At 39.0% G+C, this 18,077-nt stretch overlaps 1 protein-coding gene across 3 annotated transcripts in view; it reads left to right on the top strand.

Moving 5' to 3' along the window:
- Positions 1-264: 264 nt before the first annotated feature.
- The window catches only part of LOC125460580 (aryl hydrocarbon receptor repressor-like), a 196,895-nt gene continuing 179,082 nt past the window's right edge, over positions 265-18,077 (top strand). The window contains exons 1-2 of one of the 3 annotated variants that reach the window (XM_048548199.2): positions 265-310; positions 813-1,046. In XM_048548199.2, coding sequence (XP_048404156.1) covers positions 985-1,046 — 62 coding nt within the window. In that variant the 5' untranslated portion in view covers positions 265-310; positions 813-984. Of the gene's footprint in view, positions 311-385; positions 548-812; positions 1,047-18,077 lie in introns of those variants that run through there. The other 2 variants (XM_048548215.2, XM_048548207.2) reach the window with 2 other exon arrangements.

The raw sequence follows: 18,077 nt of genomic DNA, 5'->3' as shown, positions 1-18,077 counted from the left end.
GCACTGCGTGCAATTGGAAAGTTGTATAAACGGTCGGCAATCAATCCAACCTGGAACCGAAAGTAATCGGATAATGTTTGAAATGTTATAATTTGCAAGCCTGCAGATTCAGCGAGACATAAGCCGGCTGTAGGTGTCTAGTTGGTTCAATGTTTTGGTGTGTAAGGCCACAGTGTGTTGGGCGCGCTGATGAATGAGAGAGTTCAACCTCTCTCTTTCTGCACCCGCGACTCTGGTTAGTGTTTTGTTGACATTGCGTGCAAAGCTTCTCATGACATTGAAAAGGATCCAGCACCTGAAATATAAGGAAGTGAGTCTTTGCTTTGGTTGGGTTACTGAGCGCGGCAAAACCCATCACTCGGGGCTACATATTCCAAACCAGTGATTGATTTGCACCACATTTTATACCCATGCTGCCCGAATCTGCCTTTGCGTTGTGTTAACTAGTAAGCGAGAGTTGCGTTGTGATAGCAACTGGTGCTGTCCCTTGCGCTGTGTTCACACAGCTAGCTCCAAGTTCCGTCAAAGGTCGGCTTGTGACAGACAGGTATGTCGATTTCACCCAGGAGATGGTCAGTTTCAGAGGCGGGAGGTGTAGATAACACGCAGCAACTTAACAGGTGGAGCCGGGGGTTTCTGTACTATTACGGCGACAGTCACGCGTTGCCAACGTAAAAGCGAGTTTTACAGCTAAGTCTTATCACAGTTGGGATTTAAAAGCGATTGGCTGTTGCCCTGGACAACTCGCAGACTCGGTTGGGTTAGATTGTGCTTGCACTCCAGTTAAACTAACCATGAAAGTTTTTTAAAAGGTCCTGTCGTGTTGCTAAACTGATGTAGAGACTAAGAGGACTGCAGACTTGAACGCCGTGCGGTGTATCACTTTAAAGGGACTAATGTAATAAAATGATTCGGATGGCACAGAGGGAACTGGACTGAACTCGACTAAAACAGCACCTGTAACTGTCGGCAGGTCTTAAAGCCATGATTCCGCTCGGCGAGTGTATGTACGCTGGCAGAAAACGGAGGAAACCGATTCAGAAACAGTGAGTACAGTACCAGCAGCCGGATGGACAGCTGTGAAATGTCTAATTTTGTTGCCTTTTAAAAAATTAAACACAGTTGATGCCAGGTGCTTGGGGCAGCGATTGTCTGAATTGAATGACGTTTTTGTTTCCCTCCTGGCCAGAAACCTAATATATAAATATACACTTTTTATTTAAAAAAAGTACCCATCAATCTTGATGTGAAGAGGACTGTGCCGAGTGAGTTTCTTTCAAAGGATCTGGAATTTTAATAGCTGAATGTGCACGCTTAAGAAAAGCAAGATAGACGAAACCGGGACATTTCAAGTTGCCATCACAAACAATGATTCTCGTTTCATTATTGAAGTACGGATGTTAATTATTGAACATAGCAATCTACAGAACATTAAATATACATCAATTATAAAATGTGTTTATTTCACAATTGAATATATAGATATATTTAGTATGCATGACATTAAATGTTGCACAGTTGCATTTTGTTTGTATACGTACACTTTGTAAACTACACATTTAGTAAGGTTAAAAAAAACTGCGTAAATTTTTCACTCCATTAGGTGCTCCTTTGTAGAACAACCCATAACAACATCAGTTTCTATTCCTGGAACCCCTTCACTGAGGAAACAGGCCATTTGGCCCATCGACCACACACCCACTCCCAGAAGACCATTCTGCCCCTCGCTATGCCTGAAACCCTGCAATTCCATAGCTAATCCACGTAGCAGGTACACCCCTGGACGCTATAGACAATTAGGCATGCCCAATACACCTAACCTCCACATCTTTGGACTGTGGGAGGAAACTAGTGCACCCAGGGGAAATGCAGGCAGACACAGGCGAAATGTGCAAGCTCTACGCAGACAGGCACCTGAGGGTGGAATTAAGCCCAGATCCCAGGAACTGTGAGGCAGCAATGCTAACCACTGAGCCACCATATGTTCCTCTACAATAGGATTCTTCAAATTACAGCTGATTATTCGATGAACATGCACTTCTCTTTCTTTCTAACTACCTGCAGTGTTTAGAATTGTACATTCAATTTGGAAATTTGAATTATAAAACACTTACTTGCATAATTAATTTCAAGTAGTTGGGTAAGAAATGATTTTAAATGTTCCTTCTGCTTAATCCTATTTGGAACAATTAAATCCATGATACCACTATATTTAGTTTTAAGATGACATTCTCATGGGCTTCATGCTTTTTATCATTATATATGTTCAATTACATTTTAAACTCAAAGGTGCTACATGCTCTTTATTAATATTGTGGCTATGCAGCTGTTTCATAAAATCTGACATTGAGCATGGGTATTGATCCTGTACTTTTGAAATGCAGTCTTAAATGGAATATTAGTTTGACAAATCAGTCTGGCTCCAATTCAATGTTTGCTTCAGGAACAATAAAGATTGGCCATAGAGTTTAGTGATACAGGAATTTCTCCTATTGATTAATGAGCCCTATATTAATCTAATCTAGAACAGAATTCATTCAGGCCCAGTACCTGTTTAACATCACACCGCTGAGAGGTTGAGCATGAGGGAGATGTCAATTTCACACTAATTTTCTAATATTAACACAGGCAGTGATAACCTCAACATGGGACCAGCCTTGTCTCATCCAGTTACAATGAACTAAGACACAGAGGATATTTTGAAAGGGGCCGAGCACTGGCTGCTCAGGGCATTGCCCTTCTTTTTCAGTAGGTCTGTCTTTTTTCTGCAAAATGCACATATATGAACATGACCCAATCCTGTGCTGGCCTTGCAACCCAATCACCAAATTTTGTTCAGCCACCATCTTTGTCCAATTTAAAAACAGTGAACCAACAATTCGGAGAAATGTAGAGTGTAAAATTGATATAGACTGTCGAGACCTTTCTCAGTCCATCACCCGGGGTTAGATTAAAATTCTCCTTTGAATGGCTTGATGAAGAGAGTCTGTGAGAAGCTCATTTAAAATTCTTATACTTTTTTCAAATCCCAACCCCCTCCCATGGCCTCACTTTTTCCTGTTACTATCTGAGAACATTGTATTCCTTCAATTCTGGCTTCTTAGTCATTTTGTACATCAGTGTTGAATTGCATCGGAGAACAATCTTGTGAAGCGCCTTGGATATTTTACTACATTTAAGAGCGTAAGCGCTAGGAGCCAGAGAGGATCCCACAACCCATTGGAGCTTCCTCTGCTATTATATACCATCATCAACTTGAACTTCACTTTCATGCCCACTTCCCATATCCCTTGATTCCCAGGGAGATCAAAAATCTTTATTTTCCAAACTTGTATGTAATCAACTACGGAACACCACAATCTTCGAGGATAGATAAATCCAAAGATGTGTATAACACTTTTTTTAAAGCTAAGAAAGGTTGCATGAATGATTAACGTGTGCCCCACCCTGCTCGCCTTTCCCCAGTCCTGAGATTGTGTTCCCATGCTCTAGATTCTTGAGCCGGGGGAAGGAGTACTACAGTGTCTTTCCCTGTCCGGTTCCTTCTAAATCTTTGCACCTTACGTATTGGAATAATGCATGTTGTTGATACTAGGAGGCATCAATCTTAGACACCCATTAGAGCATGTTATGTGCCCTGCAGCTCATTGCCTCATGCCCATACCTCAGGAGCAAACAGCCAAAACTCGAAATTGAGCTGGGAGAGTGAGGTCTGAAGTTGAAATTGGCCAGGAGCCCTTCAACAGCTAGGGTTAGGTTGTAACTCTCTCCATAGTGGAGAGTTTGTGCTGTTCATGCACAAAGTTTGTTGTCAACTATTTTTTCCCCTAACATTTTTGAGGAAGTTGGTTACAGCTAGGTTGGTATTTGGGTAGGTGGGGTAGGGGTGGTGATGGTAAAGGGAAGCGATTCTTAAATCTAATTATAAACCAGATTGTTCACACTTTCAAAATTATTTCATGCCAATTAAACATATTCGGGCAGGACATAAAGCAGGAGATTGATCAGAGGGGCAATTCCCTCTGCCTTTTTCTCTCGGGCAACCATCATGTTGCCTCGGCTGGTTCAGTTACAATCAGGGTTCAATTCTTTGCTCATGATCTTTGAGTTATCAGTGACCATTTCTGTTGGCTGGGGAGACCTCAATGTTCAGTTCACTGTGTTGCTATGTATTTAGATTGATACCAGTTTGGTTGTGAATAATCCTTTGGCAGTGTCTGCTGACATCCCAAGTCTTGACATATATAATCTTTTTAAGTGATAATATCACAAACAAGAAAGCAACAATAACCATCCTTTACTTTTGCTGGAGATCAGACCCTCCGACAATGCACTCCCTCAGTCCCATTTTTGATAAGGGGTCAGCAGGCCGGTTCAAACTCTGTGCTCTTGCCTATATCCTCACAGTCAGTCCAAACACACACTACTGTTTTTTTTAAAATCTAGTTTGCGAACTGTTTGAAACCTGAAAGGTTAGCAAGTTTTAGCATCATTTTAAATTGTCTGTTCTCCTTCATTCTATGTAGGTATTAATTTGACAATTTTATGATCTTTTAGCTATTATCCTGATTCCTAGCTAACTCTTCTTAAGAATGTGCTGTTTATACATTAAGATACTTAGCCCAAACAAAGAGTTTGGGTGCTTTTATCATATAAACCATTTCATCTAAACATGACATTTATTTGGAAAGAATTACCTTAAGTGGGATAGGGGAGAAGTATACAGTCCTCTTCATTGACCTGGATGTGGGTCTCTCTGTTGTAGACCTGTTAGCTGTGCCCAGTGCAACTTAAAGAATATTATTGACTTGTATTTCGAAATAATTTATTCTAGCTGTAAAGACTCAGTTGACCGATTTTTGGTATGTATATTGAACTCTGCACAGTTGTATAGCAGTCTATAAAACCCTGCAGTCAGAAATCAGAAACTGCACAAATAAATGTGTACGAAAACTAGCACAATGCTTTTAGTGTTTTTTGTTTTTCTTTTCTCTTTTCCAGTGATCCATTCTACATTTAGAATTATTTTTCACTTGTAAATCTACCAGCTGAATGTATCAGATGTGGAACCGTTCTCTCACCAGGAGTCTGAGATGTTACACTTTCTTAAATGAATGAAACCTCCTGGGTTACAGAATATTTATTCTTGCAGCTCTGAAACTGAACATTTTTTTTATGTGGGTGCCTCTGCACTGAGGGCACTAATGAGAGAAACTGACTGCATAGTTAGTTGTGTTTACTGAGCACACGCTTGCAAAGTGCTATGGACATCATATCAGCTGTGTAATGTGTATTTTAAAGTTGGAATTTGTAAGGTGCTTGCATCAGTTAACTGGAGCATGAAAAGTATCAGCAGTGGATAACACTTGCTTTTGACAGGTTCTGTTAAATGATGGTATTAGCACAACCCAGAGGGATGATCTATGTTCAGGATGTTAGAATTTAGAAACAGTTTGGGTAGAAATGAAAAGTGATCCAGGCGAAATCTTACATGTGAGAATTGTATACAGACTCTTTAACTGTAACCATGTGGTAGGGTGGAGCAGAAAGGAAGAAATATCTGGGGTTTATCAGAAAGGTTACAGTGATAGTCATAGGAGATTTTAATCTGCCTATAGAGTGGGGAAAGAGAGAGAGGCAAAGGTAGCTAAGATGAGCAATTCATAGAATATTTGTGGCATATTTTCTTACAACAGCATGTTCTGGAACCAACCAGAGAGCAGGTGCCTCTGACTGTGGTAGCTGATATTGTGCAATGAGATGGGATTAGTTTACGATCTCACTGTGAAGATGTCTCTAGGTAGCTGTGACCTTTAATATGATTGAATTTTACTTTCAGTTTCAGAGAGAAATAGGCCAAAACTAGAATGTTAAACTTAAGGGTATGAAAGTGGAGCTAACTAAAATGAACTGGCAAAGAAGGTTAAATGATAGGTTGAGAGATGTATTGCAGATGTTTATGGAGATATTTCAGAATACCCAATAGATTCATTCTTTTCAGAATGAAAAATCCCAGGATGCTAATCCGCCACACCTTTTTTTTAAATAAAGTAAAAGCAGTACCAAAATTGAAGGAAAACTATACAATTTTATATAAAAGGTGGGTAGTGGGGTCAGAAGACTGGACAGAATATAAAAAAGAGAAAAGAATGACTGACTACAAAATGTGATCATGAGAAAGGGAGCTAGAAGTATAAAACCAATTTGTAAGTGTTTCCGTAGACCTTTTTTAAAAATAAAGTGAACATTGGTCCTATAGAAAATGGACTGGGAAATTAATGGAAAATAAGGATGGTGGATGAATTTTGCATTGGTCTTCACTATACAGGATGTAAGTAAATTCCAGAAATAGATGTTAATCAGGAAATGGAGGGAAGGAACTCCAGTAAAGTATGATCACCAACGAAGTGGTACCGAGCAGATTATTGGAGCTGTGAAACTAGGTCTTCTGATTTTAATGGATTTCTCTGAAGGTTGTTTAGTGGCTAGTGAGATATCTGATGGTTTTAGTTTTTTAAAATTCTCTAGATTTTGGAAAAGTTCCATTTAAGTTGTAAAATAGTGAGTGTAAATCTTTCTTCTAAAAATGGTTGGGGGGGTTGCTGGGGGAGAAGTTAATATGTTAAGCGACTTAACAGCTTCCTATGACAGACTGTTAGAATCTATTATTAAAGTCACAATATCAGGGAACTCAAAAATTTCAAGGTCATCAGAGTCAACACAGTTTTGTGAAAGGGAAATCATGCTTAATCAATCTAGTGGAGTTCTTTGAGCAAGTAACGTGCTGTGGATAAAGGAGAATTGGATCTAACATACTCTTATTTCCAAAAGGCATTTAATAAGGTGCCCTATCAAAGGTTACTGCAGGATATAAAAGATTATGGTATGGGGGTAACATGTTGGCATGAGAAGAATATTGACAAGCTAACAGAAAACAGTCATCATAAATGAGTAATATTCTGTTTGGCAAAATGTAATGAGTGGGTACCATGAAGAGCACTGGGATCAGTATTCACTGTAAGCTGCCTAGCTGTGTGGACTCCAAGGACCCATTCATAGTGTCAACACACCAGTTGCAGCATTGACTTCTGGTTCCAGAAGTTGCTGCTGCATACACACCTCATGGCCCACACAGTCAAAGAAAATTAGAGCGAATGCTGGCTGCCGCCTCAGCTTTATACAAATTACATAAATGACTCCAATGAAGAGATGAAGCTGTGGTTGCTAAACTTGATGACGATGCACAGATAAGCAAAAAGTAAGGTATGAAGAAAATTCAAGGCGTGCACGAAGAAATATAGATAAGTGAATGTATGAATATCCTGGTGATTGGAGTGGGATTTGCAATTTTTCAGTTTTGGAAAAGAGAAATTGCACAGCACTGAGAAGCAAATGAATATGGTTCCTGTGTATGAATAAGTTTACAGCTATAGTAAGCAATTAGGAAAGTTAATCAGATGTTGCTTTCATTGTGAGGGAAATTGAATGCAGAAGTAGGGTGGTGCTACAATTGTGCTTAGCATTGGTGAGACTACACCTAGATTAGAATCATAGAATCTCTTCAGAGTTGAGGCAGGTCATTTGACCCATTTGAGTCCACAATGACCATCTGAAGAGCATCCCACCCAGACGCACCCCTTCTTTCAATAATGTTGGTCTCCTTTAAAGGAAGAATTCATTGGAAGTTGCAGTTCAGAGAATGTTTATTCAACTGATGCGTAGAATGGATGGACTATCTTGAGGTAAAGTTTGGACAGATTAGGCTTTTATTCACTGGCGTTTAAGAGAATGAGTAACTTGTTTGAAACTTTAGGACCTGAGCAATCTGAACCGGGTCCGTGTGGGAAGGATATTTCCACTTCTAGGAAAACCTAGAACTAGACATTACTTATTAAAAATAAGAGGTTGCCATTTAGAGCGGAGAGAAGGAGAATTTATTTTTTGAGGGTTACGAGACTTTGGAACTCTCTTCTTCAAAAGGCAGTGGAAGCAGAGTCCTTGAATATTTTTAACAAAGGTACGTAGATTTTTGTTTGGCGAGGGGGTAAAAGATTATAAGGGTAAGCAAGAATATAGAGTAATCAGATCAGCCATGATCTTATTGAATGACAGAGCAGGCTCAAGGGGTCCAGTGACCTAGTCCTTCTCGTTTTGTGTGAACTTCAAGCCTTGGTTAAAATCCGTCTCCAGGGATAGTGAGCACAAAACCTACATTGTCACTTCATTCCAGTATTGCCACCATGTGCTCCATTGGGGGTGTTAGTGTTTGAATGGTGCACAAAGTGAATTTTGTCTGTACTCTCAGATAATGTAAGAGGTTCATTAACATCTTTCCAAACAAAAATAAAAAAGGTCTGTCTCATGACCTGTCCAATATTTAGCCCACAACCAATTCCATTTAATTGATTGAATCTGAGGCAGGAAAAAAGGTCTCCTTTTGATTTAACACCATAAAATCAAATGTGATATCTCAAAGAAAGTGGCTGCTTTTTTTCTGTTCCACAAATGCTTCTACCTCTTGTCTTCTCATGACTGAACACAACTCTGCCTGAAGAGGGCCCAATGATCTAAATATAAATGAATATCAAATTGTTCTGTATCAGATTTCCTATAATAATGTCAACATCAGCAATTCCTGCATTCATCTTTCACTATTTGGATTATTTCAGGGCCAATGGTGAGGCCTTGCTTTGTGGCAGAATTACTTTCATTTGACTTGATGAATATGATTGTGGACAAAGACTAGAAGGCTCAGAAGCAAAGATCAGAAACCCAACATGATCTGAATTGTTGTCATATTAAGTATTGCTAGCTACGATAACATTGTTCATCAGCGTGGCACAACATGCTGTCATACACAAAAAGTATGAATATATGAATTAGGAGCACGAATACACCTTTCACTCCTTCAAGCGTGCTTCAATGTTTGATATGATCATGGCTGATATGTTCTCAACTCCACTTTCCTATCCACTCTTGGATTCTTGACGAACACAGGAGTCAATTTACATCAGCCTTAAATATATTCAATGGCACTGCTTCCCCTGCTCTCTGGAGAAATAAATTTAAAAATACTCATGACCATATGAGAGGGAAATGAATTCCTCCTCAGCTCTGTCTTAGTAGGAGACTCCTTAGTTTTAAGTTGTACACCTAAATCTAGTCTCTTGCACTAGGGAAACAGCCTTTCAGCATTCCATCCTTCAAGCTGCCTCGATTTTTTTATTTCAATTAGGTCAGATTTCATTCTTCCACATTCAAATGGATACAAGACCAACGTTTACAACTTTTGAGATGAAAGGTCATCTTATGAGGAAAAGTTGTTCAAAAAACATTCTTTGAACTTCATTGAATGTAATTATATTCCTCCTTTAAACAAAGTGACCAAAACTACCCACAGGACTACATATATGATCGCATTAATGCCCTGTACAAATGTAGAGTACTTCTGGATTACATTCTCCTTGCAATAAATGACCACATTCAATTTGTCCCTTTTCTAATCAGTTGTTGTGCCTGCATACTGACTTTGTGGTTCATTTACCAGGACAATCAGATCCCTCTGTATGTCTTTTCTATTTAAATAATACAAAGCATTTCTATTCTTCTTGCCAAAGTGGACATCTTCACAGTTTCTCATTATATTCCAATTTTTGCCCACTTACCTAACTTAGCTATAACCATTTGCAGACTCCTTTTATGCTCAATCCAATTTCCTACCATTTTTGTTGTCTCACTAATGCATTTAATAATACATTTGGTCCCTTCACCCAAGTGATTTATACATATTCTAAATTGATTCTTGTGACACTCCACTTCTTGCATATTGCCAGCCTGAAATGATCCGTTGATGCTTTTTCCCACCGCTACCCCCCACTGTTAGCTAACCAATTAGATCAACTAGTAGAGGTGGTAAGTCCTTCTCTCTTTCTGTCTACCTTCAGCCCCACTTCTCACCTCTTAGATTTTTAAAGCTGGGGCTGGGGCTGGGGGATGGTGGAGGAAAGCCTAAAAAGAATGTCCTGTTTCATCTTTGCACTTTATATCCTGCTCTTGGTCTCTCATGTAGTGAGGAGATGATCATGAAGGGGAGCTTCAACCAACCAATGACTCAAAATTACTCATTTATATCTTCATTGTAATACTACAAATGACTGGAATGTGCCCTGAAAACTCATTGGACAGATACTGAAAACCAACTCTTTCTAATGGAGCACAATCTTAATTATAACTGGAAAATTTGAGTGTGAGATAAAGGAGCATGTTTGCACATAAAGTGTAGTAGGCTACTAAAACCCACTACTAGCCTCAAAAGGCTGTAGGATGTAAGAGCCAAAAGGTCCTTTCAGAACTGGGATTTCTACTTAATAAGAAGTGGGGGTAAACAGAGTTGAGGTGCAAATCCACTGTATTCTTAGTGCCAACTGGTTTGAGGAACTCCATTCCTGTGTCAGCTCTAGCCCTTTTGGTAAAATGTTCTCATGTGGGTCTGAATGTTATCTCTAGGTATTTAAGGAGCAATCTGTTGTATTTCAAATAAGACTTTAAAATGAGGCTCCGTCTATTCCCTTAGAATCCCATGCAATTATTTTGAGGTGAAACAAGAGATTTCTCCAAGTTGTCCTGGCTATCACTTGTCCCTCGAGCAACATACCTCGGAGAAATCATCTTATTATCTTGCTGATTTGGGGACATTAATACACACTGTAAAGTAACATGTAGAATGGCTACAGTATTTTCTACATCTGTTGAAGTAATGTCTACATTTCAAGGAATAATTCATTGGTTTAAAAGTATGTTGGAAGACCCTGAGTTTGAGCAAGTTTCTGAATGAATGGGTGGCTCTTTTTGGTTTTCGATTAATCAACTAACGCAATCACTCACATCAAAGCATTCCCCAATTTTATCAGCTGATCCTTGACTGTGAAGGAAAGTTGATACTCTCCCTTCCTAAGAAAAGTCATTTTGATCAGTGTATCAAATGAGCTGAGCTATTGCAATGGATAATGAAAACAACAAAATTAAATACTGGCTGCAACATTATTAACTTGCATTAAGTTTCTTTTGTATTTGTGCATTTCCTGTATTATTCATCACAAATTATTTTGCAGTTTCACTAATTTTCCTGTCATAGTCAAATGTGTTTTAAAGAATCTTTAAGTGACTTTGAACAGCAAAAGCTGGATTATTGAAGAGAAACATAACAATAGTATCCCATCTAGAGTTTTAAACTATTAAAAATGAGTCAGAATGATTTTAATGTCCACTTTCTTTGTTTGTTCTATCATTGTGGTTAAATGCTTTCACCTAATCTCCACATTTTCCGTGGTAAAGCATTATTTTAAATCTCAGATGTCTGAAAAAGGTGCAACAGGCAAAATAAATGTGAGGTCTAGTTGCTATCAATCATATGACTTGGGGAATTGCATGATGACATGAATACATTACATGGGAAGTTGGCTGATTACATCTCTTCAACAAATGAAAGAGATGATTAAATGACCATGAAATATGGGGAACTGGTTGATGGCTTTCTTCATGGCAGTGCCTTTACCAAAGAGTCTACTGTCAACCAATCAGTAGTCTCAACTCTTTGTATAAAATGTTTCCTTTTATGTCAGTGATTATTGCAAATTGTTGGAACATTTTGTGCTGTATTGTTCAGAGCAAAATGTTTCATTTTTAGCAATATTTAATTTCTGTACTCTCAGAATTTCTTTCCTTATTTAATTTTAGCGACTAGGACTGTGTGCTGCAAAAGGTAGACTTCTATTTCCTTGTTTAGAAGGCCAAGGAGCTTTCTAATTGAGGTGTTTAAAGTAGTTGAGGAATTTGATAGGGTGGATATGCATATCCCATTGTTTTTGCTGTGAAAGTCTTCAACACTGGGGCATGATATTGGTAGTGAGCCAAATTACTTTGAAATGAAGCAAGGAAGAGTTTATTGTTTGCCCACAGTTGTGGGATGCTGGGACAATTGACATTTTCAAGACCGATCAATTAGGAATGCATTCCATTCAGATATAAATCTGCACTTAGCACAAACATTGCAGAGTCAGTGAGAGAATATTGATCACATACATGAAAAAAAACACTGAATATAAAAATGTTATCAATACTGTCCTCCTATTTCTTACCCATACACCCTCAACCACTTGTTACCCTATGATCTTCCCAGAATGATTAGTTCCTACATTGACAAACACACAAGAATGTCAACAGACAAAAAGGAACAAATTATGTGGATCTAGATTCCAAACCACAAAAAGTGGAATGAGGTGATTTGCTCGCAGTTCTTCTGTTTTTTTATGATGATGATATCACATTGTTGCCAACTAGCGAATGATAGAAAATCACTGGTCATTTGGACCTAGATCTTTGTTTCAGAAGTTTTTTTTTTAATGTTTTCACACTTTCTGTGGGTATGAAAGAGAAACTTGCCTTTGCTTGCAGGGTTTCTGAAGGTCTGATTTCAATTGTACTTTGTTAGATATGTGATAATTTGTAACTTAAAAAACCAAAAGCATTTTTTAGGCAATTTTTCAACCCAAAGGCTCCTAGTGCCATGTTGCATCGTTAAAAGGATCAAACACAGCCTCTCCTAAAGTTAACATGACCTTGTGTAACCAATATGTGAACACTGCACAGTTTCATGTTTGACTTTACAAGTTGCAAAGAAAAAAAATACATAAAACACACCAGTATGTTCTCTGCAACACAGCAGTGTCCAAACTTTGATTTTTTCCAATTTGTGTATATTTTTAAATAACATGGCGTTTTCACATGTTGTTATTTCATGTCCCTAGAGCTAATGAGAACTTAAAACAAGTGGATTTCTCGGTTTTGATCATTCCTCCTTAATATTTTAATTTTTGTGCCTTGAAGTGAATTGCAAGATGGAAACTTAAAGCACGGACGGTGCCAGTAAGTTCATTGTGCCTGGACTGTTGTTGAACCTTATTAGTGCCATTCCCTGCCCTTCCCATATAACCCTTCTAGATCTTTTCTAATCAACCTGTTCGGAGAGTTATTAACGCCCCTGAGCAGGTGGGACTTGACCCAGCCCTCCTGGCTCAGAGTTGGGGACACTTGCACATTCAAGTCCGTAAAATAGAAGTATTATAGGATAGCTCCTGTGACACATTTGTAATGAGTTGAAATTATAAACCATGTAATCCACTCAATAAACCTATGCTGCCTATCCCAGCAACAAACTGCTTTATTGATCAGACACAGCAGAGAAATCATCAGTTAATTACTACATAATCATAGGTCACTTAAATTTCAACACAATTGTATGCTGTATAGATGACAGTACTTTGCTCTGTATAACCATAAGTCAGACTCCGAGAGAGAAACACTTGCTAAATACTATTGGCTAACCAGATTGCTGGTAAGAACCCAGCCAATAAGATGGCTGAAAAGCAATTTGCTTTCTTTTGAGGATGGATACATATCCTCACATCTTTATGAAACACTACAGAAAATTTCCAAATCATTTGCTTGTGTTGTTCTTCAGAACAAACTAAAGGTATCAGTGTAGAAATCATTACACTGTCTCCAATTAAACAAAAAGGTTGTTATTTTAAAATTGTGTCTTCCTTCCTTCTGGGTTTATTTTGGCTCTGTTCCACTCCTTTAAAACAATTTTGTTTTGAATCTTTCTTCAATGCCTTAATTGACAAACTTCAAACTGAATCATATAGATTAATAGATATGAATGTAATCCTTGATCTATGTCACTGCAATTGACATTGTTTGCTATGGACTAGAGAATGATGAAAAAGCCACTGTCTTTGATCAAGGCCACAAATTCCATTTCCTCACCACCAATTCCATCCCTCTGTGTTCATTCTCGCAGTGAAATTATAACGTCTGCACCCTCACCCAATTATGTCTATTTCCACCTGACGTCACCCACATTTCACTCTCCTGCTTATCCAAGTCTGTCCTAGTATGAGCTGATGCAGCTTTTAGTGGGAAGATTTTCATTACGTTAAAGGCACCATATAAAGTTGCTTTTCTTGCAATGCTAGTTTTGCAACCTGCTTGATTTTACTTTAGGGATTTTGTTTTCAGCTAGTAAATTTTGTAAAACTGGTCAGTCAACAGCCAGCCATTGGAACACATGCAGAAAAATCAAACTCAGAAGATATTCCAGAAAGGTCACAAAAGTTAAAGATTTTATTGAAAAGTTTGCAAAATTACTCCATTTTCCTGTCTTTTAGGCCCAGGCTTCTGTTCTTACCATGAACTACTGTTTATTAAACATAAATGGATTCTAAGTACAGGTAAACAATTATGAACCATTGACTCGTAACTCTACTAGTTAAAACTCCAACCCCTTTCTAAAATGCCACCTATACATAAACCCGGACAAGCGCAAAAAAAATTGAGTATTATCAGTGGAGGGAAAGACTAGGAACCTAGTTCAATATTCTCTGTCCACAGTGTAGTGATCGTAATGAGTTAGCTGGCTGGACTTCATAGAATGTGTCCCCTGATTGGGGCTGTTAACATGGTCCAATCAGGGGGCCCTGACCGACAGGAGTGTCAGAAGTTCTGTTCACAGAGAGCTGACTCTGAGGAAGCTGACCAGTGTCGATATTATATACATGTTCATAAAGGGTAACTTGGTAATGGAATATCAGCCTTTGTGGAGTATTTAAACACAAGTTTCACTAACATGATCCTTTCAGCTTGTCAGGACTCATCGCTCCTCGATCTTGCTTTCAGGAGAAACAGAGGGATAGGTTTACACTTGAGGTCTGTGACTTGTTGATTAAAAGCCACAGCTTACAGCATGATAACACAGTATGGAGCTAGAGGAACACAGCAGGCCAGGCAGCATCAGAGGAGGAGGAAAGCTGATGTTTCAGGAAGGGTCCTGACCCAAAACATCACCTTTCCTGTTCCTCCAATGTTGCCTGGCCTGCTGTGTTCCTCCAGTTCCACACTGTGTTATCTCAGACTCCAGCATCAACAGTTCTTACTAGCTCGAGCTTACAGCATGAACTGGTTTTCTTTAGTCTTAAGGGTTTATTCACTGAAGAACAGTTCTGTCCCTTCTAGATGGCTGGTTTCTAACCAAACCTTTACAGCTGCAAGCTGTTCAGCCTGCTGGAAGCTAATCATGTATTTGTTGACAAGCTAAAGGCCTTTCTCATCAATAACTGGCCACTGGTCCACAAACCAATCTGCTATATGTTGCCAGCTGAATCTCCCTTCATATAGATCCCCTGGCTTTAGCTTCCTTACTTGAATAAACAACAGTGTAAGCAGCACTTACAACGAATATCGGTAATCGGCTTTTAAAAAGCATAGTAAACTTTTCCACAATCCTTGGTTTTTTGAAACAGCCCTCTTTCAAATTCAGTCAGAAACAGAAATACAGAAAAAAACACAAAGATATGGCCTTTACAATACGCACTCCACTGATTCTCTTTTCTGTCTGATATACACCACTGATTTCCAATTGGAAAGTTTGAAAGTAAATATGTCATGTTAAATTTCAGGCTGATAACATTAGTTGCCCACCACTAACCACAGAATTTCATTCTCCAAATTCCACATGCCTTTCTGTTGTTACACATGTTATGTGCACATAACATCTGTCCCTCAGCAATGTCAGCACCTTCAAGAGAGGGCAGGGCAAAGTGAGGGAACGAGGGGGACATTTTTCCTTTTTAGGTCAGATTTTCCTCATTGGGAAAACTGACTCATTTCTATCAGAATTAGTTCATGAAGAAAATTCCATTGGCCATTCCAGATTCTTTCGAGGATGAATGCTTATGTAATTACAGAACTACTCATTCATCATTCTTTTTGAACAGTAACTGAACTCAAAGCACCTCTTTTGATCTTGTAGGAATGTAAGAGCTCGAGTTGGGCTATTGAGCTTGTCAAGCCTGCTCTATTGTTTGGGTCATTAGCTAATCATCTATCTTTAAAGCCATAGTACTTTGTTACCCCCATACCTGTTGATGTCATTGGCTATTATAAGTCTATCAATCTGTCTTGTACTTAATAACTGAACTTCACCAGCACCGTGTAGTAGAGAATTCCAATTATTTACCACTCTCAGACTGAAGAAATTCCTTGTCCTGGTCCCAAATTTTATTCAGGAGCTGTGTCCCTTGGTTCTAGGCTCCACAGCCAAGGGATACATCATTTTTAAAAAATCTATTTCAACTATCCCTTTAAGGATTATTCAAAGTTTCTACAAGATCACTTCTTACACTTCAACCTCCAATGAATACAGGCCTTGTTTCCTTGATCTGACTTCAAAAGATATTCCTGTCATCCCAAGGATCAGTCTGATGAACCTTTGCTGCACCTCCTTCTGTAGTACGTAATACCTCTGGAGCACATGGGAATTGAACCTAGGCCTCTGGTCCAGGAAGTAGGGACACTGCTATAAGAGCCCCCTATCGGACCTTGTTGACCAGAGACAGGGTGACAAGTTCCAGCTAGGAAAATATTACCTGCTCCAGGGGACTCATGCTCAACAGGTTTCTCAATTAATTGGATTATTGAGATTAATTATCGATTCCCATGGCCCTGAAGGCATTGTCACATTGATAATAATTTATGAAGTTTTAAGTTCTTATTAGATCTTTGAATCTTATTTATTTCTAGGAGACTCCTTGCTTCTTCCTCTGTGAAGGAGGAACACATACTGTTTAGATTCCCTACAGTGTGGAAACAGGCCCTTCGGCCCAACAAGTCCACACCACTCCTTGAAGCATCCCACCCAGACCCATCCCCCTATAACCTACCTAATCTACACACCCCTGAACACTACGGGCAATTTAGCATGGCCAATCCACCTAACCTGCACATCTTTGGGCTGTGGGAGGAAATCAGAGCACCCGGAGAAAACCCACGCAGACACAGGGAGAATGTGCAAACTCTGCACAGACAGTCGCCCAAGGCAGGAATCGAACCTGGGTCCCTGGTGCTGTGAGGCTGCAGTGCTAACCACTGAGCTGCCCAGTTTTTTTTTAAGCTTCTCTGCCATTTTGCTATTTACTCTTGTAAATTCTCCTGTTTCTGTATATAATTGACCCACATTTGACTCTCCTAATCTTTTCCTTTTTATTTATCTCTATAAATTTTTATAATGCACTTTTATGTTTCTTGCTATTTAACATTTTTGTTCTATTCTTTCTTTATCAATTTCTCAGTCCTCCATTGTTAATTCTGATATTATCTGATTATTCTGATATATTTCTACAGGGGGCCAGATCTTGTTCTTCAAATCAGAGATTCTCTCTCACTAAAACAGTCATCCTATCCCTTATTTGCAGCACTCTTCTATCTCCTTTTCTTTCTTTTGTCCAGCCCTTCTAAATGTCAAACATCCACTTATATTCAGTTTCCAGACTGGGTCACCCTACAGTAATACCTCCACAATAATAATGAAACTGTATCCTTTTGCTTCTGCTATCACCATCAATTATTCTTTCTTGTTACAAATGCTGCATTCAGAATGCTTTCAGGTTTCGCCTATTTAACACTATCCTGTTGTTTGTAATGTATATTAGTGACTTGGATGAAGATACAGAATCATGTATCAAATTTGCTGATGATATAAACTCTGTGAAAGTGTAAGCTGTGAGGAGCACATGAACTACAAAGCAACCCTCAAAATATATGGGGATAATGAGTGAATCTGCCTGTGAGATTCTCAAATTGCCTGAGAATATTCATTCATAGATGACCAATCAGAGGTAAGTCACCACAGTCAATAGAATGAAAGGAAGCTGTGAGGAGGTGCTCCTCCAATTGCAGGCTGGCCCTCTCCTGTGCTTGCTGCTAATAGGCTCATTGTCAAGGTATTGAAACAGCAAATGGCTGCCTTGACTAAAAAAAAGGAAAGTCTGGATGATCTCAGGCCATTAGCATAAATGGTGCATTCTCCATGGTAGCATCCTTACCAATGACAGTTTACTTGCCAATCAATCAGCACTGTCCTCATGAGCAGCGTAAATGTGATCATTTTACTTCAGACTGGTGTTCTTGCAAATTGTCCTGTTGAGTGCAAGACCAAAGCTTCAACAAAATGTGCCTCTCCT

This window comes from Stegostoma tigrinum, chromosome 2, assembly GCF_030684315.1.
Source record: "Stegostoma tigrinum isolate sSteTig4 chromosome 2, sSteTig4.hap1, whole genome shotgun sequence".
NCBI lineage: Eukaryota > Metazoa > Chordata > Chondrichthyes > Orectolobiformes > Stegostomatidae > Stegostoma > Stegostoma tigrinum.
This window is presented reverse-complemented; position numbering and strand designations above follow the sequence as displayed.